The following is a 27,031-nucleotide window of genomic DNA, read 5'->3' on the forward strand; positions in this document are numbered from 1 at the left end:
TGGCCAGGCTGGTCTCGAACTCCTGACCTCAGGTGATCCACCCACCTCGGCCTCCCAAAGTGCTGGGATTACAGGCCTGAGCCACCACGCCCAGCCTAGGTTTTATTTTTTAAAAGCATGCCAAGTTCATCTACCATGCTCCTGACATTGTATTCACTCATTCAAGATTTATTGAGCACCTATTACATGGCAAGTACTGTTCTGAGCTCTGGAGGATACAGCAACAAACACAACAGGCCAACTCTCCTTCAGCAGGGAACTCACTAGGGTCAAGGATATACATAGGCCAGGGAGAGAAAGGGGAAAATGACTCTTGCTAATTCACTGCATATTTTAAAAACTTCATTTCCATTCCTTTCCCAAAGACTAACAACCTTTCCCAAAGTAAGACAACACAAAGTAAAACTGAATACTCAGTGTCTCTGCAACCTGACACACTGGTCCTCATTCTCACCTCCATGCCTTTGTTACTCTTTGCTCTCCAGCCTACTGTGCACTTGGGGATGAGAGGGCAGCAGTTAAGGTGGAGTAGAAAATGTTGGACTTGGAGTCAGAAGACTCCAGATCCAAACAAGCTATTTAACCTCTCTGCCCTTAGTTTCCTGTCTATGAGAGGGGCTCCTGACTACTGTACTACCTCTCTGTGATATACTCTTTTAGCAAAGACTTTCCCAGGAATCAATGGCTTAACCTCATTAAGTGTTCTCAAGGTCAAAAATTACCTTTTTGAAGACTAGTCGGGATGTTGTTGCCATAGCTTAAGGGAAAGGTATCGGAGGCTTGAGTTATAAATGTAGAAAAGGTAGTGATGAATTCAAGAGACAACACAGAAGTAGAAGCAACAGGATTTGGTGATTGATTGGATGTGGACTGTAAGGGGTTGCAGAGGAGGATTCCATGATATTTCTGCAGGTGGCTGTAGCCTGAGTGACTAAGAGAACCACCTGTTTCATGCTCATTAACTCTGTGAGGTTTAGGAGCTTTCTGTTCTTCCAAATAGAAAAAAAAGGCTTTGGCCCATATTCATTTTTAAATAGTAATGACTGTTCAGGGAATTGCAAACTCACTGCCTAAACTAACGTTTTCTTTTTATCACACAGCATTCCAGTGTCTTTCCATCCTCCCCTCCCTCTGGACTTTCTGATGAGCCCCAGTCTGCCTCTCCCTCACCCAGCTACATGTGGTCCTCAAGTGCACCGCCCCGTTACTCTCCACCCTACTATCCACCTTTTGAAAAGCCACCACCTTACAGTCCCTAAAGAGGAATGCCTGCTGGCTATTGAGATTATTGTGGCTTTTGTATTTCTGCTTCAGTGGAAATGTGTAAGGTACAAAATTTAAAGTGTGACTTTTATGCATAAAGTTTTACAATGGCCTGCCAGGCTAGGGAAAGATAGGGATGAAGCTTATTCATTATTAGTGCAGAGCAGGGGTGGCTAGGCTGAACCCAGCACAGAAGAAGGGCAGCTCACACTCTCTAAGCAAGGCTGGGGAGCCAGCCCAGCAAGAAGCTTGTCGTGTTTGGACCTGCATTACCCTGTGCTCCACCTCTGTATTCAGCAGAAGTGTGGCTGCCATCTGTTTCACTTTATGTAAAGAAGTGTTGTCCTCAGGCCCTTGGCAGATTGCCACCCCAGGTTGAAGCACCCGGCTTATAGGTCCTATCTTTCCCTACCACTAAAGTCAGTCCCTAAGGACAATTTCCCAGCTGATGGGGCTACACAGTAGTTCCAATACAGAGAGTTCTGGCTAAGATTTTGTTTGCTTGTGTCTGGATGTTGAAAAAGGCTGCCCATCTCTCTTACTCCTTTCTTCTCTGTGAGTATTGTAAAAATGGCTGTTGTGATCACTCAGCTCAGCTTTTGTTATTGGTACCTCCTAAAGGGAAAAGTGCAATATTCTTGCATCTTGAGTAGTGGGGAACAGGATGTATTGTTCCGGAAACACTGAAATACACAGCAACATGTGAGATGCTTTAAGTAGATCACTTAGGAGACAGTGGTTCTACTACATGTTGCATTATTACAAAATACATTTGCTACAGGAGATATAAATCTTATGGTTGTAATTAAGAGTTTAAAAATGTTATAAATTAGGTTCTTGGGTCGTGATATGAATTGTTACTAATCTTTGTGACTATTTAATCTTCAAATATTGTGCTTAACCCCAGCAATCCGCACGTATCCTGCACCCCACCCCAAAAGACTCATCTGTATTTTAATACCACTGGTCTTACTGGTCCTTTTTTCTGTTGAGACCAGTCATGACAGCATTCAAGATTATGAAAGTGTTACAATGCCGCTTCAAGTCTGCAAAACCTCAAACGTAGCCAACTTGACAAATACTTAAGTGTTATGGTAGATTTAAAATCCATCTGGCACACCGTGGTAGGTTATTTGTACAGTTCTTTTAATTACACATAGCTTTAAACCATCAACCTGATGAGTTTAAAACACTTTTGCACCCATGCCTTCACTTCAGAATGAACACCTTCATTGTGATCTTATGTTAACCTGAGAATTGATTTAAAGGAAGACTGATAATCCTAAACTTTATAACGTAAAAAATACAGGGGCTACAGGAGGGTACCTAATTAGACAGTTCTCCAAACACAGAACACACACTAGAAAAATTTCCGGCCAATTTTGCTACCTCCCAACTTAATGGATTAGAGATAGCAGACAAATGCTGGTGCTCCCATCTACCTTGTAGACACCCAGCCATCAAGAATCAAGGCACAGGAAGTGCACTCTCTCATTATTAACAGTAAATGTTTGCAAGATATCCAGTTTAACTTTCAGCATCATGAATGTTATCTTATCCAGATTTTGAATCTGAAAAACTATAATCCTTTTGTGTTATACAAAATTACTATGATTTTTACAGTTCTGAGCATATTAAAATTCTACTGGATTTCAAAGAGACTAATACCCAATTGACTTACTAAACAAATATCAACTTGTAATACTCAATGAATTTTTTTTCATTTACACTTGACCATTTGCTTTAGTGAATGTCTATATTTAATTTTTTAAAGGCACCATTACACAGTATATCCTACATTTATCACATTTCTTAAAGTGTTAAGATTCTATGGCTCATTTCTATGTATTTTTCTTACTTTACAAAATAACCTGAAACAGTATAGATTTTGTAACACTTAATTTGAGCAGCTTTTATTACATTGAATTATATAAAGTGCATGTTACCTTAGAAAAATTAATATTTGCTGCTTTACTCTTTTGCAAAACATTTGCTGTAATGAAGGGATTTGTATTTCCAATATGTATCTTGACCGCATTTTGTAATATTTACTGCTTTATTCCTAATTCTGCTTTAAAGTATTGAACTGGGCATGAAACATTAAAATATTAATCCAGAACCTGTATAAACTGGATGTTGCTTAAAATCTGTATCACTGCCATGTTGAAAACTCAGACTGCTTTTGTGATGTTTCCAATGAATAAAACTATCCTCCTTATTCACTTGTGTCAAGGTAGCTATAAAAGTACAGCAAATGCTCTAAAGCAACTGACAGCAGCTGACTCACTTTTGACTATTAGGGTTCAAGATAAAAGGGGACATGATTAACCAACATATAAAACCTAATGGGAAATTCTGCCATGCTGTCATCAGAAATACAGCTCCAGTCTCCTGCTACAAAAATTGAAAAATATAAAAACCCATATAATTTCTGAAAGACAATCTTGTAAAACACGCACTCAAACATCAGAATTAAATCATTTTATTTTTGCCACAAGAAGCTCTAAGAACTAATATCAGGCCATGGTTAATGAAAAGTAGAACTTAAAGTCATGACAGGGAAGATTGTACAAGTGTGAACATTACAGTACTGGGAGGAATGAACAAGGTTTCATATGGTTGACCAGCCAGAAAGCCAGTGCTGTTAAGTTAGCATTTAATTCTTTAGAATATGCATGCCTTGACAATACAAAATACCTTGATCAATGTTTACCATTTTTTATCTTTTTGGTACAATGGGGAAAAATGTGGCATTATTTCTTCATAGTGGTTGTGTGTGGGGGATCATTACCAAAATCATAATAATCATTTAAAGTATATTTTAAAGTTAGTCTTGCAAGATTGTTATGGCATTTTAAAATTTCTGTAGTTTAAGAATTTTCATTTTGTCATATCTCTTAACAAATTACTATTTCAAGTAGTTCCTATCCAGAATATTTACAGGTAATTTAGCATCGGAGCAAATCTGAAGCTAACTTCAAAGACAAAAAGGAAGTTCAAGAGCCAGAGAGCTAAGTATAAGATAGAAAAACCACATGGTAACTTTAAACAGCATCTTGCTACAGATTTCCAATCCAATAAATACCAGGAATGAAGGACTTTTGCCCCAAAGAAGTATTTCACATGAACTGCGAACTTTGGATATGGAAACTTATAGAAAAACTGAAGACCCTGAGACACATGCAAGTAAGAGTCTTCTGGCAAAAATACAATTTAGTTTTCCAGTTTCTCTCCTCCCAAAAAACTCCAGAAGATACCTTTAGTAGGCACAGAGTTTAAATGTCATATTCAGAATTTACAGAGCACAGCAGCAGCAAATAATTACATCCCTATTATTCAGAATGGATAGTTTTCCATTATAGAATTAGTTCCTGGTTTGTCATAATAGGCTTGTAGAAACTGCCAAGTTTTATTATGACAAACTAATTGACCTAGCAGTTGAGTCTGAAAGATCTGGAAGCTCTGCCGGCATCCGTATCATTCACATTGGTAGAAGTAATTATGTCTAACTGGTGAAATAGCATTAATGAAACTCAAACAAATTTTCACTGAGAACATTTCAGAGTGCACACTATAGTCAAAGAGTGATGTTATCAATATCTACACAAAAAAGAAACAGATATGGTGATTCCAGAGATCACAGAGTCTTAAGTTATAAGGTAATTTCAAATTTCCCAGGGGTTAGTTTACAAATGGTTTGAAGGTCTAGACTTATAGAACAGAAAACAGATAAATGCACATCACTCTACCCTTTGGCAAGCAAAGGATTTTTTTTCTTGTATTATTGCATGTACTGATGCCTGATACCCTCAGCTACCAACTTAAGAAACACTGAAACCACTACCTTCAAATCCAGCTTACCATCAGAAGAACGATGTATACATGAGAAATTATGATTAAAGCTTTAAGTTCAAAGTCAAGAAATAGACTATTTTTTAAAATACATGGTAAGGAGAAAGAAAATATCTACGTTGGACTAAGAAATACTTAAGCAAGGTTACAAATAACTAATAACTATGCACAACAATCTTTTCCAGTATCAATTTTTTCCTTTGCAAAAAAACAAAAAATCATTTACAGACGTTCAACAATTCTGTTATAAATGCTAGGCTATATGTTATGTTCCAACCTGCTTCCTTTTAGTACTAGCACATTTTAGTACTAGCACTTCAGTAAGTGTTAACTTTATTTTCTAAGTGTTTAAATATGTGTCATTTTAAAAAGAAGTGGTATTTATTGTTGTCAAGAAAAATGGGAACTGACAAGCCTATATAACATTCCTTATGTAGTTTCTGATTGCTATAATATTGCAGCAATTTGCAGATGGAATAAAACTTATTTTAGAAGGGGTAAAAACCTAACAAATCTTGCTGAAAGGAAAATACTAGATCACTGATTCAACTATTTCAAATAAAGACTTCCTATTGGAGATTCTACATAATATGAACATTTAAAAATATATGCCAGTAGCCTCCCACCCAAAATATGTAAAGTCTCACCCATGGAATCTATCATTTACAAGGATTTATACATAAAGATTCATTTGGTGGCTTTCAGATTCAAAATTTGAAAATTTTCATGGGAATATTTTTAACCATAAGAAGCAAAAAGGAAATCTTCATTCCATTCTCTACAATGTGGTAGCCAGAGAATTAAAAATACATGCAACAGAACTTTTCATCTCCTCCTATCCGCCATTACAGAGATTTTTTTTTTTTCCGTTAGTTTTTTGCTCCCAGAGACCACATTGCAAAGGTATAAAGTGGTCTAGCCACCAAAGTCTTTTACAGACTATGGCAATGAAAGCAAGGATTAATTCTGATTAGCTAAATCTAATTTGTTCTTCAGATGAGAGACTTGTCTGCATGGCTATTTTCAGGGAGAGAGGGTAGCAGGAGGTTGCTGTCCGCTTGGACTAGCAGATTACACAACCCAAGCAGAGATTTATTCTGACATTTTCCAGAACAACTCTAAAACTTATTTACTCTTTATGCCATATACAAGACAAAACACACATTTATTGTCTCAATGTTAAGAAAATTGAGAATTCAGCAGTAAAGTGCTAACATGGAAGGGGAAAGTTGTAAGATGTACTAGGGTATGCTAATAACTCCAGTTATTTTCAAAGAACATTCAGACTGCTTCAAATTCTATTCAGAAAACTATCTCTCCAAGCTTTTAATTTTTGCCTTTTAAATGAGCTGAAAACTAACTATATAAACAGATACTTGGGGAGGGGGTCTCACCTCTAGTCAAAACTTTCAGAAAAATTTGCTTCTAAAAATTATCAACAAAAATCCCACTACACTTCTTTCAGATAATGTGGCAGATCAAATTAACTTATTTGCACCTTGTTTTACAGATCTTCTGAAACCCCTGCCCCATCATCCAAAACACAACTTTCTAGTATTTCAAAGGAGTTTAGTAAGATTCTGGTATTATAAATTCAAACTCAGTACTGCCATCTGTTACATTTTGTTTAAAAATTGAATCATTTTCCTGCTGAATAAAAATATCTTCCCAGGTCATTGGCTTGTTCTGAGTAGATGTAGTGGTCCCTACTGGAGGTTCTTTTCCAGTGTCAACCTTATACCCAATACCATCATCCTTCATTGCAGGCATAGTGCTTGATCTATCGGAAAGATATGCATATTGTCTAATTTGTAAAGACCTGCATGGATGTAAACGATAAAGCTTTGAGTCCCCAGAAGGATCTTGACTATGAACTGACTTTATATGTGAAGACATAAACTGATAGTTGATGAAAGATTTGCCACAGGCCAAACACTGATACCTTCGCTCCCCTGTGTGATGAATTTCATGCTTCGTGCGATATTCTGCAAGAGGAAATACCTTCTCACAGTAACGGCACGGATACTTCTTCTCCCAAGAATGAATGTTAAAATGTCTCCGCAAGCTTGTCAGACAGACATATGACCTTTTGCATACAATACAAATATAATAGACCCTTCCATCTACTATTAACTCATAGTGATCATCATGTTTTACTTTCATACGTTTGTTTGCCATCTCGCTGCCAGACGTTTTTGGTATTTCATTCTCAAGTCTGGCCTCCCCTTCATCAGGGTCATCTTTGACAGGGATCACTATATCATAAGTATCTTCACCGATATTTGCATAAACCTTGCAACCAGTCGATAAGCCTTCAATTTCAGTAGCTGTATCTAAAGTAATGATCTTCTGACCCTCCATTAGATGTTTTGATCCTAAGCCTGGATCATTGGTATTTCTAGTAATTATATCTGAAATTTTTAAGGAATTGGAAAGTGGTTCTTGAAGAAGTGTAGGAATCTGCATCTTCTGTATTAATGATCCATCAAAACTCGTATTTTGGGAGGTATCAGCCTGTGGGACCAAAGATGTATTACTGACGGCCGAGTCAGGACTGGAGCTAATAGTGTCATCATCATCATCTATAATTTCCTCCTCCTCCTCTTCATTGGCCTTGTTTCCTGTTAAAATAGCACTGTTTGGTGTCTGCTGATTCTGCACAAGTAAATTGATTGAAGAGGGTATATGATTTGGAAGTGAAGAACTGACATTTGGTGGTGTAGAAAGTGGTGTCTGATTTAACAAAATAATATTAGGAGTCAGATGTGTTGGAGCTGAAGATACCAACAATTTTTCACTTCCTTGTGTTTGGCTCAGAGTTGCCTGATTCACAGGAGTAGGAAGTTTCTGAGTAGGTGTGATATTTGTTAAAGGGGGAGAGTTATTGCTAGCACTAGGTGCAACATCTGAAATAGCAACAGGGCCTGGGTTAGATTGGACCTGTGCCACTGTGTTATTACTTGGCAAAGTCTCCTTTGTGGGCAGAATCTCGGAGCAAAAAATGACATCATCATCATCATCATCAGAATCGGTAACAATGATCTTTTTCATTTCATAATCTTCGGCAGATAATGAAAAAGACTCTGTTATAATAGGCATTATAGTAGCCCCATTATCTTGGGCTTCATCTTTTGATTTCTGTATTACAAGGTTCTTGTCACCAGAATCAGGAGGTAAAGGTTCAGTATTACCATCCTGAGCTGTACCTGAGATGCTTTTAACCTGTGACAATGGGACACCAAGCTCTGCTATAAATTTCACTCCTAATAACTGCCCTGATTTAATTAACTCATCAAGCAAATCTGATCTAACACGAACAATTTTAGAACTATAGATATAATTGAGAATTTCTGCAAAGATCTCTGCTCTTATAAAGCTCAGTTCAACAACTTGCCCAGCAACAGAGAAGAGCTGATGGAAGTAGGTACTAGAAGCTGAAAGAATATTCTTGTGGGCCCGGAATTTTCGGTCTTCCACAATAACGGTAACATCACAGAAGAGTCCATGGCCACGTTGCTCATTCAAGGAGTTCAGCAGACTGCCAGAGTACTGAATGTCTGTAGCAGAAATCAGTTTTCTACTCTCCATGCCTTTAAGAGAAAGAGAGGAGGGGATGGGAAAGGATTAGAGAGAAAAAAACAAAAGTACTTATCATTTAGAATTTAAGCTGCAGCATCATTAGTTTATTCAAGTTTTAACCAAAGTTTGGCATAATTTTTTGGCTTTTACAGAAATTGTTCATACAGGTTGGCTTTTGGAACAAGTGTCAAATCTCATGGCTTGTTCCTAAGTTGAGCAAGTTTTACACTGTTATAGAGATTTGAACAGTAATCTCCATAGTCACCTTCTTTTGAATATTAGATACATGCATCTCCACTAAGTGATTTCTAAAGATTAGAATTAATTTTCTTAGTCCCAATTTTGGGTTTTCTCTCCAAGAAGAGGTAAGAGTTGATTTCTAACTGTCAAAATTAAGGAAAATCATCATGAACACACAGAAGTTATTTCTCTGTAAATGATTTAAATGTCAGAAAAGCTCAGTGCGTACAATATTGTGTCTGAAATTCATACTCTTAACTAATCTTTAAGAATATATGCAGAATCTACACCCTGGAGCCAATGACATTTATAAACACTGACAATTATTACCTCCCAACGTCCCATTATTTTTCTGTTATTTAAATTGGGGTGCCTCATCTTGATAAACTATTAAACATCTTTCTTACCCTTTCCTCTTTCTTCATCCCCTTGTCCCTTCCCCTCATCTCTCCATCTTTACAATTTCCAGAGGTGGAATGTTAAACAGTGCCAAGTGAAGTCAACAGACACTATCATGAAAAAATATGACAAAGGAAAAGGAAAGTTTACCATTTCTAAATGCCCACTTCCAAGAAAACACGAAACATTTCATTTTTGTTGGTAAAGAATTATGTGCATTCGTATGAGAACTTTTTCACACCAAATGAGTGAAAATGAAAACATTAACTTATTGGAATAGATTACGCTAGAAAAAGGGGATGATGTCAGAATGCATTGTTGTGTAGCACTAGCAAAACATCATTTTTTGCACTTTGCAGAAGATATTTCCGGTAACAAAGAGGCCAGAGTTTTAAAAATCCCATATATTAAATATACATATAATATCCATACATATGATTATATATGGATATATTTTAATACATGGATATTATATATTAACAATTAGTTGACAAGTAATTTTAGTGAAGAAATAGTTTTATTACTATTCTCTCCCTTTGAAGTTACCAAAAAGGTATAGATGTCACAATGCTTAAGTTACATACACGTGGAGGACAATTCTGTCTCAAATACCTTCTAAATTTTTCAAAATGATACCTTAAGAACAAACAGCAGGCAAAAATCAAAGATTTTTAAAACAAAAATCAAAGATTTAAAACATTATTAGAAGGTGTTGCATGTTAACAGTACCAAGGAATTCCAGGTTACCATAAAGGTATTCATCATCAGAAAGGGTGACCTTTGGACAGTTTGCCAAAAACGAGGGCTTCCGAAATACGGGCATTTCGACAGAAGTCGATTTTAAGTGGAAAGCCAGGTTTTCTGAAAATGGCACGCAATTTTTGTCAGTTGCACACGGGTTCTTCCAATATGGGAATGCGTCAAATGTACGTGTCCAGGTGACGCTGGAACTCGGTTTCGTTTCGTTTATGTGTCCCCCCTCCTTCCCGTCAGGGTGGGCCCAGGGACAGCACAAGTCGGTCTGAACCCACCCCGAAGATCTGCTATTCGACTGTGGAAAAGCCATTCCACATCACTGTGAAACCCTTGACCGAGGGCCGGTTTGGAGGAGCTGGTGACGGTGAAAAAGAGATAAAAGCCATCCGCGAGGGAGTGAAACAAACCGACACGCGGCTCCCTGCGGCAGCTGAACCTCATCCCCCTTCCTCCACCTCCCTCTTCCCCATATGGACCCTGCCAGCTGCAACCGAGGTTTTTAACCCCAATTCACGTGCAAAGCAAGCTTCTTGCAAATACAGATGGAGGTATAAACAGCAGAGTGAAGGCGGGAGGAATATGGGGTACCAGAGAAAGTAGAAGGTGGCGAAAGGCAGGGTGGGGTGTTGGGGGCGGATGAAGCGAAGCAGGCGGCATTGTTGTGCCCCGGGAAGGGGACGGAAGGGGAGGATGGGCCCGGCAGAAAAGCTCAAATCAAAGTAGGGGCTGGGGGAGTAAAAGAGGCACAAAAAAGCAGGGAGAGGGGCGAGGGAAAAGCCAAGTGGGTCTCTGTGATGGGCTCCCCACGCCCCGGGGCCTACCCAGGGCACCGGCAGCCCCTCGGCCCCTAACGGCGAAGGGGACCGCGCCGCGGCCCTCGCAGCTCGTCCCCTCCTTCACTCCCCGGCCCACACAAAGAAAGAGCCGGAGGAGCGGAGCCTCCGACTCTGCCGCTTCCTGGTTCAAGTGAGGCGAATGCAAACGCAGGCGCGGCCCAGGGACGGAGAAGGCAAGCGCGCTCCTTCTTCCCCTCCCGGATTGGGGCCGGGTCCTCACCTGCTTCGCGGCGCCGCCGCTTCTCCACCTCGGGACGCGCGGAAGGCTGGGAGTCCCCCAACAAGAAGAAGCCGCACTCCCCGGCGATTCTGCCCCTTCTTTAAACGTCGCTCCAGTCTGGGTCGACGTCGACGCGGCCGCCGCCTCCTGCCGCCAACGCTGCTACAGCTGCCCCACGCCGCCGACAGAGGGCACAGCGCGGGGGCGAAGCGCTCAAGTCAAAGGCGCCCTCCTCTTCCGAGCGCAGGCCGGGGTGGTCCGGAAGGGCCCGAGCTTGAGGCGGCTCCACCTCGGCGCCGTGCTCTGCCTTCGGCTCTTTCCGCAAGGGGGCGGAGGAAGACTGGGAAGCGCTTGTGTGTTCGGCTCTTTCCGGAGGGCGAAAGGGTGGGAAAAAAGGAAAGGGAAAGATCGGTAAGGCAGTCGCAAGCAATTCAATGTGAACTTCCAGGGCCTACAAACTTTTAGAGACTATACAGGTTTCATTTCTTTTGCAAGTTTGAATCTGCTCTATTAGACTGTTTGCTAGATGATAAACCATCTTGAAATATCAGAATACATACAATCAAATATGAATTAAGAACTTCTTATGGTAATTCAAGTTCTGGGATAACAAGACAGCAACTACATTACAGTAACTACTTTTAAGAAAGAAATTTAGTGTTTGGACAACTGTCTTCTTAATTGAATACTAAATGATGCAGTACTATGTTAATTCCCTCATTTCAACTAGCATTTACTAACCCCTTGCTTGATCTGTAGCAAAAACCCTATGTTAGGCTCTCGGGAATACAAAAATGAATAACCCAAAGGTCTCTACCTCTTTAGGGAGCTCAGTAGGTAGGTACACAAACATGGACAAAAATATTTGTACAAGATGTAGAAGCAGAGAAGAGAATAGCAAATCGAGTGCTGTCATTTGACCTGTATCTTGAAAGTTAATAATATTAACACTTGCATTTTTAATTTTTTATTATTACTATTTTAATTTTTTATTATATTTCCATAGCATTTCATCTTCAGAGGGTTTTAGTGTCTGACATATAGTAAGTGTTCAGTGATTAATGACTGAAAAAATACATTGTGAGTTACATAATTTTTTTAAATCCTCTGCTAATACCCTTCCAACTGAGTACCATAATGAATGAAACAACAGGATGGGTGTTTGGAGAGCAAAATATTTCCCTTTTAGGCTGGTTATTGATCATATATTCAACCAAGGAACCAAATAGTAACTTTTTTCTGCCATAATTAAGGCCATTCACTACCTTCCTTATCTTTTTTAAAAGATATTTATAGGATAATACTGCATTCATTTCCAAAAATCTTAAATTTGTATCTATTAATACCTTGCAGTAGAATTCCTGTGCTTCTTTCCTAAAAAAAAAATCTTGCTGAAAATGTCCATCAGGATATTAGACTGAAAACAGATCTGACTATATCTAATTTTCTCTGACAGGAAATCAGACATGGATGTCATCATCTACCCATCCCTAATCTATTTTTCATCCTCCTCAATAAAGTAAAGCCAGATGGTATAATAAAACATCAAAGTGGTATAATATAGCTGTATTTCACATGGAAATATGCAATTTCTTAAGCTCTTCTCCAAGATTTTGTATTATGGGAAAGCAAACTATGTGGGAATTATTGCATTATTGATTTTTGATTAGGACTTAACATTATGAAAGTTTCATTGTTTACTATAAAGATATTTCATGGCAAATAGAAGTATGCTGTTGTAAAATAAACTAAGGCAGATTAGTATTTTTCCTGGCAACTGAGTACTTAATAACCATTTTTTCTGAGTTATCCTCCCCAAAACTTAGTAGTAAAAAAAAAAAAAAAATCTTAGTAATTAGAACCAGGTATTTCTTGAAAGTTTAGGATCTATTTATCTTTCAGGGGCTTAATTGATGAAAACTAAAATAAGACGTATCTTTGAAATATAGATTACAGTGGCAATAGATGCCACTCTAGATGTCATGTTTGTTGGTCACCTGTCAGTAAATTGGAAGGCACAATACAATTTATTTTGCACCAGCATTTACATCACTGAGGCTGGCAACAGAATTACCTTGCCTTTGTCACTTTCCTGAAAGTGTTTTAAAAGTTTGGAAGACCAACTGACATATGATGAAACCTGTTCATTCAAAGCACAGCAAACCTTCTCTTCCCTTCTTGCTGTGTCTTTCACCCCCTAACCAATCTAAAACTAAACAAGTTTAAAAGCTACCTATAATGAAAGGGGATCCAATGGTCAGGAAAGGAATTTTATTTGTAGGAAAGCAGAACAGACCAAGAAGCCTGAGTGGCCTTAATGATCATCTTTGGGACAGGATCACCGGAAAGTTTAATTAATTTTCTGTTTCTCAACTAGTTATTTTACTTTTACTTTTTTTTTTTTTTTTTTTGAGACGGAGTCTGGCTCTGTCGCCCAGGCTGGAGTGCAGTGGCCGGATCTCAGCTCACTGCAAGCTCCGCCTCCCAGATTTACACCATTCTCCTGCCTCCGCCTCCCAAGTAGCTGGGACTACAGGCGCCCGCCTCGTCGCCCGGCTAGTTTTTTTTTTTTTGTATTCTTTAGTAGAGACGGGGTTTCACCGTATTAGCCAAGGTGGTCTGGATCTCCTGACCTTGTGATCCGCCTGTCTCGGCCTCCCAAAGTGCTAGGATTACGGGCTTGAGCCACCGCGCCCGGCCTACTTTTGTTTTTAATCTGGAGGGCTTAACCCTACTTCAAACAACTCAGTAGTTTGAACTCTACTTCAAACAACAAGAACTCATTTTGGGAGGCTGAGGTGGGAGGATCACCTGAGGTCAGAGAACAACCTGTATCAAATGGATTTGGAGGTATCAATTGTTTCACATTCTAGAAAGGTTTTATTGGCTGAAAATGGAATGAGTTAGGTTTTATAGCCATATTGTCAGTGTTTGCTTGCCTTTTGAACTTGATTATGAATTCCATGAGGGTAGTAACTGTCCTCTCCTGTGTTAAAATGCCAACAATATTGTGGGTGCTTAATATATATTAATTGATGACAAAAGATAAAGTGACACTCATTCAGTCTTAGAGCCCTTCCTATATGTTATGCTTATGGATACAGATTTGGTAAGGTCACTCCATGGGATCTGCAGAAACCCTAGTAAGGTAGAATGGAAGAAACAAAATCTTAAGAAGAAGATGTGAGTGGGTTGGAATTCTGATACTGCCACTTACTAGCTCTTTGATCTTGAGCCTGATTCTTCATCTGTAAAATAGGGATAATAATACCTTCCCACAGAGTCACTTTGAGGATTAAATGAATTAACTATGCATAGTGTCAAACTGCTCACAGTTTCCAGAATATGCCATGCAATTTACTGCCTTCAAGTCTGAGCCCGTAGCCCTGAGCTTGGAATAGTCATTTCCTTCATAGCCACACCTCGCTTAACATGTTGTCTGGTTAGTTCCTGGCAAGTGCCTGGTCTTCCATAAAAACCCATCTCAAGTATTAACTTATTTGTGAAGCATCCCTTGGCCCAACAAATTGTAGATAGAGATGGTTGCTTAATGCTGAATGAATGAGTGTCTGGAACCCAATAAGTGCCAAATATATGTTGCTTTTTCACCACTATCCCCTTTTCTGCTTCATCCCAACAACTCTCTCTTTAAGTGACCTGTCTAATACTGCCTATTGCCCTTTTTTCTTAAAACTTTCCAAAGTCAATTGGATAGGGATATATAACTCTCCTACTGGAAAAGGAGGAGTTGATAATTGCTAACAATAATACAATCTACCAAAAAAAGTAACAGACGGCTTATTCCAAACTTGAACAAAATTGAGGGAATATACTACCCATGAGTCATTTGTGAAAAATTACTTGGCAATATGTGAAGTCAAATCAAATAAGAAATGAGTCCAAATAAAGAATTAAGAATGGAGATTTTGCAGTAAGCCAATCTATTTAAGTGGAAGACTAAGCCCAAACAACAGATTGATAATGACTATGTGACGATGAAACTTGTAAACCCCAACACTGTAAACTTCATTCATTTTTTCAATACATATTAAATATATATCATTTGGTGCTTACTTTGTGCCAGGCAATGTTGTAGGCACTGTGGATATAATTATTATCAAGTTGAAATATTGGTTTTCATGGAACTTACATTATAATGGAAGAGACATAAAATCAACATTTGTGTATATATAATCTAAATATATAATACAATATCAGAAAGTAGTAAGTGCTATGAAGAAAAATAGAGTAAAGGGAGAGAGAATGATGAGGGTGTTATTGTAAATTGTGTGGTCAGGGACAGCCTCTCTGAAAAGATGATGTATGGGCAAAGAATGGAATGAACTAAGGTAAAGGGCCATATAAATATCTGGGGAAGAACATTTTAGGCAGTGGAATGTGTCAGTGCCCTTTAACCACAGACTACCAGAAACATACCCATAGTTGACAAATTGGATTTATTACTCTTAGTCCAGGGAGGGACAACACACACTATAGGTAACTATGATGTGTTTTAGTAAGAAGTTGTTAGAACGAACCTATTATAGAATTTGGACAATTTGGGGGAAGGTCTAGGAAGCAGGAGTTCCATCTCAGATCCATCAGAAAGCAGGGGCAATTGTATGATTGAACATTTCAATAAATCTTATTTATAGGGAGGGCAGACTAGAGGGAGGATAAAGATGTACATTAACTGGCAAAGTAGCAGTGACCTATCTTGGCCAAGAGGGGGTGTTTGGTGTTTTCTGGGTGTCACAGTGAACTTGTTTTTGTCTGTGCTTGCACAAGCTTATGAAGGGGTCTCGTTTTGTCTCACTTGGTCAGGCTCCCAGTGATCTTGTCTTGGGTTGGTGTTTTGTGAGTTTATGTTCAACAAGAGAAGAACATGCCTAATTGTAAGTGCGAGGTCAGTTTGTGGATATCAGGAGCTGCTCCCACTTCCCTTTCTCAAACAGCAAGCAAAAAGCCTTAGAATATAAGGAACAAGGCCGGGGGCAGTGGCTCATGCCTGTAATCCCAGCCCTTTGGGAGGCTGAGGTGGAAGGATCACCTGAGGTCAGGAGTTCGAGACCAGCTGGGCCAACGTGATGAAACCCCATCTCTTCTAAAAATACACAAATTAGCCGAGTGTGGTGGCAGGCACCCATAATCCCAGCTACTTGGGAGGCTGAGGCAGGAGAATCACTTGAACCCAGGAGGTGGAGGTTGCAGTGAGCTGAGATCGCACCATTGCATTCCAGCCTGGGTGACAGAGTGAGACTCCGTCTCAAAACAAAACAAAACAAAATAAGCAAACAAAAAAGAATATAAGAAACAAATTTTAGAAGTAGTGGGAGAGGAAGGAAGAAGTACAACAGTGGCTATCACCTCATCTTTAATAGAAAGTAGTCACTTTCTACTGTATTATTGTATGGAACATACTTATACTAAAACATTATTCTTTATTTGAAATTCAAAGATAAGTGGGCCTACTGTATATTTCTTTTTGCTATTAATAAATCTGACAACACTGAAATAAACACACTTTGTGTACGAAATACTTTGAATACTTTGTCCCTTTTCTTCCCATCTCAGATTTTTCTTTTAATTCAAATAAACTGAAAAAATATGTGAATCTGTTTGAGCCAGTCCTATTTATTATATATGTACATATATATACACACATAACCAAATGTACATAATTTATACACACGACACAGAGTGCGCCCAATATTATAGAGCATGTAATACACACACTCACGGAAAGCACCTGTACACGAACAGAATTGACTATGTTGTTGATATGACCATTCTGTGAAATGTCTCCAGTGGCCTGTCGTCCTGCCCTTCAGTTATTTCAAGTAGGAGCCTAAGGAAGACGTGGTCTCCATGCAGATTTAGACCCTGGCGAGCCTCAACGCGGAACCAAAGAATGAGCGAAATCGGTTGCAGTGGAGGTTTATTTACACCAAGACACACACCTCTTCACCTTGGCCACATAGACCAGGGGAAATGTTTTGCCAACGTACTCGCAATAGTTCCCATGGTTTCCTTTGCTTCCAGCGGTTGCGCGGGCTTGGTTTTTGGAGCAAAGACAACGGATGCTGCTGAGGCTACTGAGAATGTGCCGTTTTCGAAGCTGCAGTAGCTCCAGTGTCCGGTTCTGTAGTACCGAGAGGGAGGCCTCGGGCTCCGGGGAGGATGTGTTGCAGTTCGTCCAAGAGCCCCAAGGCCAGCAAAGCCTCCCATTCCCCGCTGGGGAGCAGCTCTCGCTGGAACGCTTGCTCTCTGACTGGAGAATGGAATGGGCTCAGCCAAGGCTCCCAAAACCAGCCCTGCTGCTCCCACTTGTGGTCCCATTCTCAAGAGCGGCTCTCTGCGCCGCGGGGCATCACTTTCGCTTCTGCCTCCTCGTGCGCCTATTGCGGCAACTACTCACGCTCCTGCGGGACGAGGACAGGGAGGTGAGCCCCTGGCAGAGGTGAGTGATATCATGGCCGCACCTTCGCTCTAAGGGGCCCGCTTGCCTTCAGTGAGTCCGCTTCATCTTTCAGCCCGCTTCTGACCATTTGCATTTCGCTCCTTCTACCTTCACTGCACCCATTTTCATCCTTTTCCGCAATCTATCCACGGCAGCTCCTTGTTCGCCCTTCTCCTCTTTTACATTCTCACTCATCCTTGGGCCTCTTTGTAGGGTGTCCCGGTCTCCCTCCACCCTCTTTCGCCTCTCATCTCGGGGCAGACACGGCTAAGGGTCACAGACCTACGTATAGCATTTGTTTTGTGTTATCGTTCGTGAACATATTTTTATTCTCCACTAGACTGAGCTCGTGGAAAGGAGGACCCCTATTTTATTCATTACAGAATTTGCAATGCCTGGCACTTAGTAGGGGCTCAACCTACTGAATGTGTTGTGTGTTGAGTGAATTATCGGTTTGAGATCCTAATAGGCTAAGTGGAAATTCCTTGTAGGGAGTTGGAAAGGGTTGAGCTTAAGGGTTTAAATTGGAAAGGAGAATACCTTCCTCTGAGACGAGATAATTGGATGAATGTAGGCAAAGTGATGTGCTAAACTGCAGATGTGGCTACCTTGAGGAATGTCTTAAGTGGTCTCAATCTTGACTTTGAAGAATGAGAGGAGAGTGAGATGAGTTTTCCTCTAATGAGAGTGAATATTGGAGTGTGAAGTAGATGGTTTGAGAAGGAAAATAGTTATAATTATTGCTGTGTAAGTACTCATATCAAATGTTTATTGAGTGTTTCAGGTACTATACTGAGTGCCTTACATGCACTACAGTTAAAAAATGAGAAATTTAAAAACGTTGCAGGTATTGAGGGATAGATTGAAATTCCAACAGTTGGGAGATGTCTTGATTAGTCTTTTTCTTCCACTAGTGGGATATAGTAAAGCATAGTGATGAGAAGGACTGCTTCTGGATTGAGACTTTCTGAGTTTGTAAGCCTTACTTTGCCACTTAATACCTGTGTGACCTTGGTAACCTCTCCAAGCTTCATTTTTTTTTTTCACCTGTAAAAGGGGGATACAAATAGTACTGACGTTTTTAGGGTTATTGTAATGATTTAGTGCCTTGAACATAATAAACATTTCACAGATGTTGGCTATTAGGGTTTCATGCCTGGTAGCAGGAGCAGTAAAAACAGTCCTGAGTTAGTTTAGAGATACACATTTTTTACCCATGTGGGAGAGGTGAGTGAAACTACTGCACTTTTCCTCTGAGGATCCCTCCTGCCTTTGGGATAGAAAGGTCCTCCCAGTCTGTGTCAATCAAACAAACTTCTTATTTTAGAATCCTAACCAAAAGATATAAGAACAACTTGGGTAAAATTTGCATTTGTGCACATAGACGATAAATAATTTATCTTAAGGCACAGATAAAACCAGGTAGCAGCAGGGACTGTTACAATCATCTGCTCTTCACCAGGTTGATGAGGGAAGGATTCCCACCCTTTGTGTTATGGAGTAGCTGAACACAGGACAGATGAGATCAACAGTGGTTTATTAATCACATATATTCACAACTGGAATGGGAGAGAACACAGCGTGCCACGAAGGGCCACACCGAGGTTGCTGTTGGTAAGACAGTGAATAATCAGGGGCTGTGGGAGGTAGACTTTGTGGTATCAAGAAATTGAGGTAATACCTGCTTCCCCTTGGAAGGATATAATTGGCTGGTTTGAATAATTCCACAGGCTGACAGTGTACTAAAATCTGCTACCCAGAGATAAGATGGAACTGCGTCTGGTCTCTTTGAGAAGCGGGGTCATTTGGCTAGGGGACCTTATTTGCAGAAGCAGAATGGAGAAGGGAATTCACAGTTAGGCTATTGGGAGCCCTCCTGGTTTCCCCAATTGTCAAGGTAGTCCACAATATTGGGCCTTAATTTTGTGCCTCACACCACAAAGACTGTGTGTCTTTCTAGTCTGGCAGGCATCCTTGGTCCCTATACTCATATTCCAAGAATGGTTAGACATATATTTACTTTTAGATTGCCTGCTCTTGAAATGGGAAACCCTCTGAGTCTAACTCTGTATACTTATAATACCTTTTCCCTGAATAAAGAAGTAAAAAATATTTATTCAAGCAATGAAATCAAATATATTTCTTTTATGAGGATTTTTATAGATGAAAGCAGCTAAACTTTGGGGAAATTGAACCTCTCTTAGTTTTCTTTTTTTAGTTTATGAGTAACAGCAAAAATTAAAACAATAAATGACAAATGTTATAATACAAAAAAAATTAATGTCCTCCAAAGAACAGATAGGTAAGGTACTTTTTTTTTAGAAGGAACTAAAGGGAGTCTAACATACCTAAGAATTAAAACATGTTGCTCATGGATTTTAGCATGCTAATTGTTTTCTTTACATTTTATTCATGGGGTACTAATTTCCTATTAACAGAAGAGTTCAGTGTTAAAACAGATAATACATTTATATTTTGATTTTTTTTCCTTAACCCAGGAGCAGATTGCATTCCAGATAATAGTATTACACAGCGATTTTTTAAAAATGAAGATACCAGTGTAGTTTGGTTTAGTTAATTTTTCTGTATCTAATACTATGTGAAATATTAATGCTTTTTTTTTCTTATTTCTTTTCTCTTTGGTGTTGCTCATCAGTTTCTTCTTCCCTCTCATCTATTTCTGTGTTTAGGTTGAGTTGAGGCAATGTGCTTCACAGATAAACCTGTAATTTGTGACAAGGTGATAAAGCATTATTATCTGAAGTGTATTCTTATAGATACCCTTGGGAAATGCTTAAAGGACCGGAACTGATAGAATTAGAGTCAGAAGGAACCCTAAAAATAGTTTTCTAGGCAATACCTAAATTATTGCAGATGTGATCTTCAAAGGGAAAGATTATATAATGTAGAAAGTCCCTTTCTAAAGTATTAAAGAACTTTATTTATTGATTTATTTGCTTTCTTTCTCTCTTTCTTTCTTTCTGATGTGGAGTCTCACTCTGTCACCCAGGCTAGAGTGCAGTGGCATGATCATGGCTCACCGCAGCCTTGACCTTCCCAGCTCAAGTGATCCTCCTGCCCCAGCCTCTCGAGTAACTGGGACTACAGGTGTACACCACCACACCCCGCTAATTTTTTAATTTTTTGTACAGAAGGGTCACACTATGTTGCCCAGACTGGTCTTGAATTCCTGGGCTCAAGCTCTTCTTGTGCTTTGGCCTCCCAAAATGCTGAGATTATAAGTATGAGCCACCATGTCAAGCCTACTGTAAAACTTTAATAATACTTATTTTCAGAATTCTCTGCAACAAAACAAATATATATATTAATATAATATATAATTATATATTATATATTATATATATTTTTATATATACACACACACGCGCACACACACACACACACACACACACAATTTTTTACCGTGACGTAGCCTCAGGTCCTGAGAACATGTGTCCCCCAAATCTCTTTAGATTGTAGCTTCTTAGGGTCTTCTTGCTCTGAGGAGACAGAACAGTTGCTGCTCTACCATTTGTTTTTCACATGCTTAGAATAAAATTATGGTATCTTCCTCAGACTTCTTATATACAGTTTCTTTCATCTTTCCTTCTGATTCTGATTTCTCAATTTTTGCCCTGTGGTTTCTTCTGAAAATATAAATCCTCCATGCTGCTTTCAGTTTGAATAGTGCTTTGCAATCTGTAAAGCATTGTACAAATGTAAGTTATTTTATTATTATGAAGGTGGCAGACCCTTGAACTGTGGTTTTTTCTTTTCTTTTCTTTTTTTTTTTTTTTTTGGCAGTCTTGCTCTGTCACCCAGGATGGAGTGCAATGGCATGATCATGGCTCACTGCAGCCTTGACATCCTAGGCTCAAGTGATCCTCCCACCTCAGCCTCCTGAGTAACTGGGACTACAGGCAAGCACCACCATACCTGGCTAATGTTTTAAATGTTTTGTATAGATGGGGTCTTGCTATTTTGCATAGGCTGGTCTTGAACTCTGGGACTCAAGTGATCCTCCCACCTTGGCTTCCCGAAGTGCTGGGATTATAGACATGAACTGTATTCTTATGAAAGCAGTCCAATGCTTGTTTTTAATGGTTCTTGGACAATTGTTGTTGTTGCTGAAAAGTTTTAAGTCTATGTTTTTATACTCTATGGTCCATATTTCATCACTTTTCCAATTCTTATAACCATTTTCTTTAAATTCAGCTCTGCTGAACATATGCAAGTAGAGAATGAAGAGCCAAATAAATGTACTACTTCAGTTTCTACATCAGAAGGTATTTTTAAGATACAGACTTTTCTTGAGAAGTTAAAAAATGTTTATAAATAGTTGAACATTAGACTTTTATTCAGATTGCCTATCATCTATTCCTTTTCAATATTTCAAGTGTAGTAAGATTGATAATCAGAAATACTTTTTTAGAAGTTACTTTTTTATTTGTATTTTTTATAGAAAAAAAGTAGTCTAGTCATTCAAGTGAAAGGTCCAAGAAAGGAAGAAAAAAATTTATCAGAAAGAAAACACAAGAAATATTCTGAAGATAGCAACAGTGACTCTGATTCTGAAACAGACTCTAGTGGTAAGAAAGCCAACAGCGTCCTGCAAGCCTTGCCTCAAAACTAGTTTTATTTCTTAAAACTTATTTTAGAAGAAGGTTCCTGAAAATAATAACAATACTGAAGAGTTTTTGAACACTTGCTAACCTTGTGCCAGGCATCCCCGTAAGTGCTTTATATTCATTATTGCCATCTAATCCATAAATAACTGTAGGGTACTTCTTATAGATGAGGAAATGGTGACAGAGCAGGTTATAAGTACTATCCCCAAGGTCACACAGTTGGGATTCAAACCTAAGCAATTTGACTCCAGATTGGTTGTGCATAGTTGTACAAAGCATGTGGCACCAGACCACGTCAGGGGATGGGGCTGTACCAAAGTAAGCCTTACAGGGCTGCATCAGCCCAGTGGAAGGGCTTTTTGGTGTAAATCTCATGCCCAGTGGGCACTGCTGTACAGTTTTAAAAAGGCACTGCCTTTAGACTGGCTGCCAATTTATGGAAGGCACCCCATCTGGGGTAGTGCATCACAAAAAGCCACCTTTTCTATGCCCTCTCCTGGCTAATAATTGACCAGAGGGTGCTTCCTCTTGGTTGGCATATTCCACAAAGGCTCTGCTTCCTCTGATATTGCCCCAGTTTCCTGGTCCCCAATGTCACTTTACTTCCTTGCTACTGGAAAACCAAACTTTCTTAAAGCACACATCTAAGCATGTCAGTCTCATACTCAAAATCCTTCAATAGTTCTCCATAGCCCTCAGGGTAAAGTTCAGACCCTGACTGATCCTTCTCTAATCACATATACCCTGTCACTCTTTCTTGCACCATACTCTGTAGCCTGAAAACTAACTTCCTTCCTTCCTTCCTTCCTTCCTTCCTTCCTTCCTTCCCTCCCTCCCTCCCTCCTTCCTTCCTTCCTTTCTTCCTTCCTTTTCAGGGCCTCCCTCTGTCACCCAGGCTGAAGGGCAGTGGCTCGATCTCTGCTCACTGCAACCTCCACCTCCAGGGTTCAAGTGATTCTCCTGCCTCAGCCTTCCGAGTAACTGTGACCACAGGCGGGCGCCACCATGCCCAGCTATTTTTTTAAAAAATTTGTAGAGGTGAGGTCATGCTGTGTTGCCCAGGCTAGAACTGCTTTCTGTTTCCTCAGTATTCCATGTTCTTTCTCTTGACTCTATTACTTGGTAGAGAGGACCTCTGTCTACAATACCAGTCTCTTTTTCCAACAAGCTTGGCTTACTCGTTGCAACAATGGGCATGCAGTACTTTTGTAATCAAATAACTACTCTAAGAGCCACCTTTCCTGGTCAACCATTCCTCAACCACCCTCCTCAAATCAGTCTGATTTTGAGACTCCTCTGTGTGTCCAGAGCAATCCAAGCTTCCTTCTGTCACTCTGGATTGTATCAATCTCTTTACCTATTTGTCTCCTCCATTAGACTGAGCTCCTAGAAAGCGTTCTCCTTCCCCACTCCAACCCACACGTAGTTTTCTTTCCCTTTTTGTCATGAAAATCTTCAAATGTTCAGAAAAGTAAAGGGAATAGTGTAATTAATACTATATACTTTAGTACTCAGGTTTAACATTTGTTAGCATTTTGACGTTTGCTTCAAATATAGATTTTTCACTAAGGTATTCAAAGTAAATTACAAATGTCATCACACTTCAATACAAAATGTATCTGTGCATCTCTTTAAAATGATATTTTCTTACTTAACCATAATACCATTAACTTATGAAAAAATTAACATTAACTTCTTATATCATCTAATACCTAATGTGACTTTAATAATGTATATATCCCCAGTGCCTAGCACAGTTCCTGACAATAGTAATAAATGTTTGAATGAATACATTTCTGTGTAACAACAAATGAGAGACAGCAAAAGCATATATATTTACTCAAAAGTATTGAGGTTTTAAAGGTAACTTTTTCAAAATTATAATGTGTTTTAATTTGCAGATGAAGACACAAAAATGAGAGCAAAGACAGCTAAGAAAAAGGAAAAGAAACACAGATGGCCAGATTTTTTCCTTTAATTTTTATTATGGAAAAGATCAAATGTGTATAAACATACATAGAATGGTATAATGATCCCTCAGGCACATAGCACCCAGCTTGAACAATTAACAACTTGTGGGAAATTGCCGCTGCCCCCTAATTAATTTGAAACCAATCCCAGGTATAATGTCATTTATCAACAATTCAGCATGTTTCTCTAAAAGATAGTGTATTAGTCTGTTTTCACACTGCTATAAAGACATACTTGAGACTGGGTAATTTATAAAGAAAAGAGGTGTAATCGATTCATAGTTCTGCATGGCATGGGAGGCCTCAGGAAATTTACAATCATGGCGGAAGCCAAAGGGGAAGCAAGGCACATCTGACATGGGAGCAGGAGAAAGAGTGAGACGGAGGAAGCACCAGACACTTAACAGACAACCAAATCTCATGAAAACTCACTCAGTATCATGACAACAGCATGGGAGAAACCCATCCATTCAATTACCTCCCAACAGACCCCTCCCTCGACATGTGGGGATTACAATACAAGATGAGAGTTGGGTGGGGACAGAGCCATACCATATCAGATGCACATTCTTTTTCTAAAAACATAACTATAATACCATTATCATGCCTAAAAAAATTAACAATAACTCCTCAACTGTCATCACACTCCATTTTTAAATTTTTGTTGTTTTCTAGCCTGGCAGTTTCACATGAGGAAGACAGCATAAAGAAAGCCAAGGTCTGACTGCTTCTTTTTGATGAGAATATGAATCAGGGAACTACCTCCTCCCTCTTGCTTCTCCTAGCACTAAACAAAAGGTTCCCTTTTTGTGTTTTTATCATCAGGAACCAGGGTCCTTTCAAGGAGGTTGAATGAGACAAAATACATTTAAACGCATGATTTTCAGCTTCTGAGCTGGAGAATATGCAACAATATGCCTTCTGGGCTGGCGATGGAAGAGAAAAGGGAGAACGGCCTCATTCTGGCTTTGGTAGAGTCTCCTCTTGTGTTTCATTTGATGCAGAGGACCTTTGGGCCAGAGTGGTTCCTATTTCCCTATGTCCTCCACAGAAAGCGAGGACAGTAAACAGAATTTGGAATATACTAGATAGATGTTTGGCTGCCACCTTCCCATAGAGCCCTATGAGTAGCTCTTAGGAAGATTTCTTTAGACTACAGGGTTGTGTCTGAACTCTTCAGCACAAATGGAGACGGGCCCTGTCTTGAAACACTGTTCTTTTACTAGGGACTTTCCCCACCCCCATTTTGCATATGTATGTATGTGAGATGTATAGGGCCTATTGGTGAATGAGGAATGTCAGCTCATAAAATGAGGCTTCCTTGTAATTCTGTTTAAATGATTTTTCCTTTGAAATTTTTATCCATACCTTATTTGGCACACAAAACATATACAGTTGACCCTTGAACAACGCAGGTTAGAGCTGCATTTGTCCACTTACATGTGGATTTTTTACAATAGAGTTGCCCCTGCCCCCCCCGCCATATCCATAGGTTTCACACCCGCAACCAAATGCAGATCAAAAATACAGTATTCGTGGGATGCAAAACCTGCAGATAGGTAAGGCCAACTTTTTGTATACTTGGATTCTGCAGGGCCAAATGTGGGGCTTGAGTATGCATGGATTTTGGTATCTGCAGGGGTCCTGGGAACCAATGTTTACAAGGAATTCACAGCTTTGTTTTAATATAAAATGTGCCTTATAAAAAATGGTGCACTGACTTTTTTGTTTATTCAATTCATTTAACAGACATTTGGTGAACTGCACTTGAGGATGTGCCATGCATAATTTGAATCTGGCAGAAAAATATTTTGGAAAAATTTGTAAAAAAACAGGCCTAAGAAAATGGAGACCACAAATGAATGCTGATGACAGGGGCCTATACCAGGCCAAACAAAGTCAGAGCAAAGCAAGGCATAGACAGAGGAGGCAAGGACAGCATGGGAAGCCTGGATATTCTAGGCTGCAGTGGCACTACAAGAACCCAACTCCAATTGGGCTCCTGAACAAGGATGGCATTATAGGGCCCATCCAAGATTTCGATGACAGGGAGATCGATGGCAATGGGTGACATATATCTAAAATCTAAAGCCTTCTGATCTCTTCTCTACTTGATCTTCCTAATCTTAAACCGGACCTTCAAAGGGAGAAAGAGAATTGGTTCAGTATATTTAACAGTTCATATCTTAATAGAAAAATATAACATGCAAATCTATGTGCTATTGAAATTTTAAACCACAATGGGAGAGACTATTATGTTATTACTAAAATATCTTAAGAAAGTTAACACTTCAAACCTTCCCTTCAGCTCACCCTTAGTGAGCATAGACTATTTGCCAAGCTCTAGACTAGGCCTCTGGCTTTGTTTTGTAAACCAAAAAGTATCTGAGACAGGTCTCAATCAATTTAGAAAATTTATCTTGCCAAGGTTAAGTATGCACCTGTGACACAGCCTCAGGAGATCCTCACGACATATACCCAAGGTGGTCAGGGCACAGCTTGGTTTTATACCTTTTAGGGAGACATGAGACCAATCAATAAGATACACATTGGTTCAGTCCAAAAAGGCAGGACAACTCGAAGTGGGGAGGGGGCTTCCAGGTCATAGGTAGAGACAAATGGTTGCATTCTTTTGAGTTTCTGATTATTCTTTCACTGAATACACAATTTACAGGAATATTCACTTATCCCTTAGTCTAGCTTAGTCAAACAATAGGGCAAAGGAAGCAATCAGATATCCTCTAGTCTCATGTGAGGAGAGGAATGACTTTGAGTTCTGTCTGTTCACAAGGAATTTCCTTGTGAGCAAATTGTGAGGGAGGTACATA

The 27,031-nt window shown here is 39.5% G+C and overlaps 3 protein-coding genes across 6 annotated transcripts in view; 2 read left to right on the top strand and 1 right to left on the bottom strand.

Moving 5' to 3' along the window:
* The window catches only part of TMEM255A (transmembrane protein 255A), a 52,651-nt gene extending 49,173 nt beyond the window's left edge, over nt 1-3,478 (top strand). For both annotated transcript variants that reach the window (XM_023202156.3, XM_031936594.1), the window contains one exon: nt 1,101-3,478. In XM_023202156.3, the coding sequence (XP_023057924.1) occupies nt 1,101-1,259 (159 nt within the window). In that variant the 3' untranslated portion in view covers nt 1,260-3,478. The remainder of the gene's footprint in view (nt 1-1,100) is intronic.
* Nucleotides 3,479-3,729: 251 nt separating this feature from the next.
* ZBTB33 (zinc finger and BTB domain containing 33) lies at nt 3,730-11,443 on the bottom strand. The gene is made up of 2 exons (XM_023202155.3): nt 11,146-11,443; nt 3,730-8,705 (listed from the first exon to the last, which is right to left on the bottom strand). Exon 2 carries the CDS (start codon nt 8,701-8,703, stop codon nt 6,685-6,687), a length of 2,019 nt encoding a protein of 672 aa, XP_023057923.1. The 5' UTR covers nt 8,704-8,705; nt 11,146-11,443; the 3' UTR covers nt 3,730-6,684.
* Nucleotides 11,444-17,111: 5,668 nt separating this feature from the next.
* Nucleotides 17,112-27,031, top strand: part of LOC111535918 (putative uncharacterized protein CXorf42) — a 66,271-nt gene continuing 56,351 nt past the window's right edge. For 2 of the 3 annotated variants that reach the window (XM_023202159.1, XM_023202158.1), the window contains exon 1: nt 17,137-17,605. In XM_023202159.1, the coding sequence (XP_023057927.1) occupies nt 17,226-17,605 (380 nt within the window). In that variant the 5' untranslated portion in view covers nt 17,137-17,225. Of the gene's footprint in view, nt 17,606-22,067; nt 22,195-24,134; nt 25,913-27,031 lie in introns of those variants that run through there. The other variant, XR_002729607.1, reaches the window with a different exon arrangement.

Source organism: Piliocolobus tephrosceles, chromosome 12, assembly GCF_002776525.5.
Source record: "Piliocolobus tephrosceles isolate RC106 chromosome 12, ASM277652v3, whole genome shotgun sequence".
NCBI classification, from domain to species: Eukaryota; Metazoa; Chordata; class Mammalia; order Primates; family Cercopithecidae; genus Piliocolobus; species Piliocolobus tephrosceles.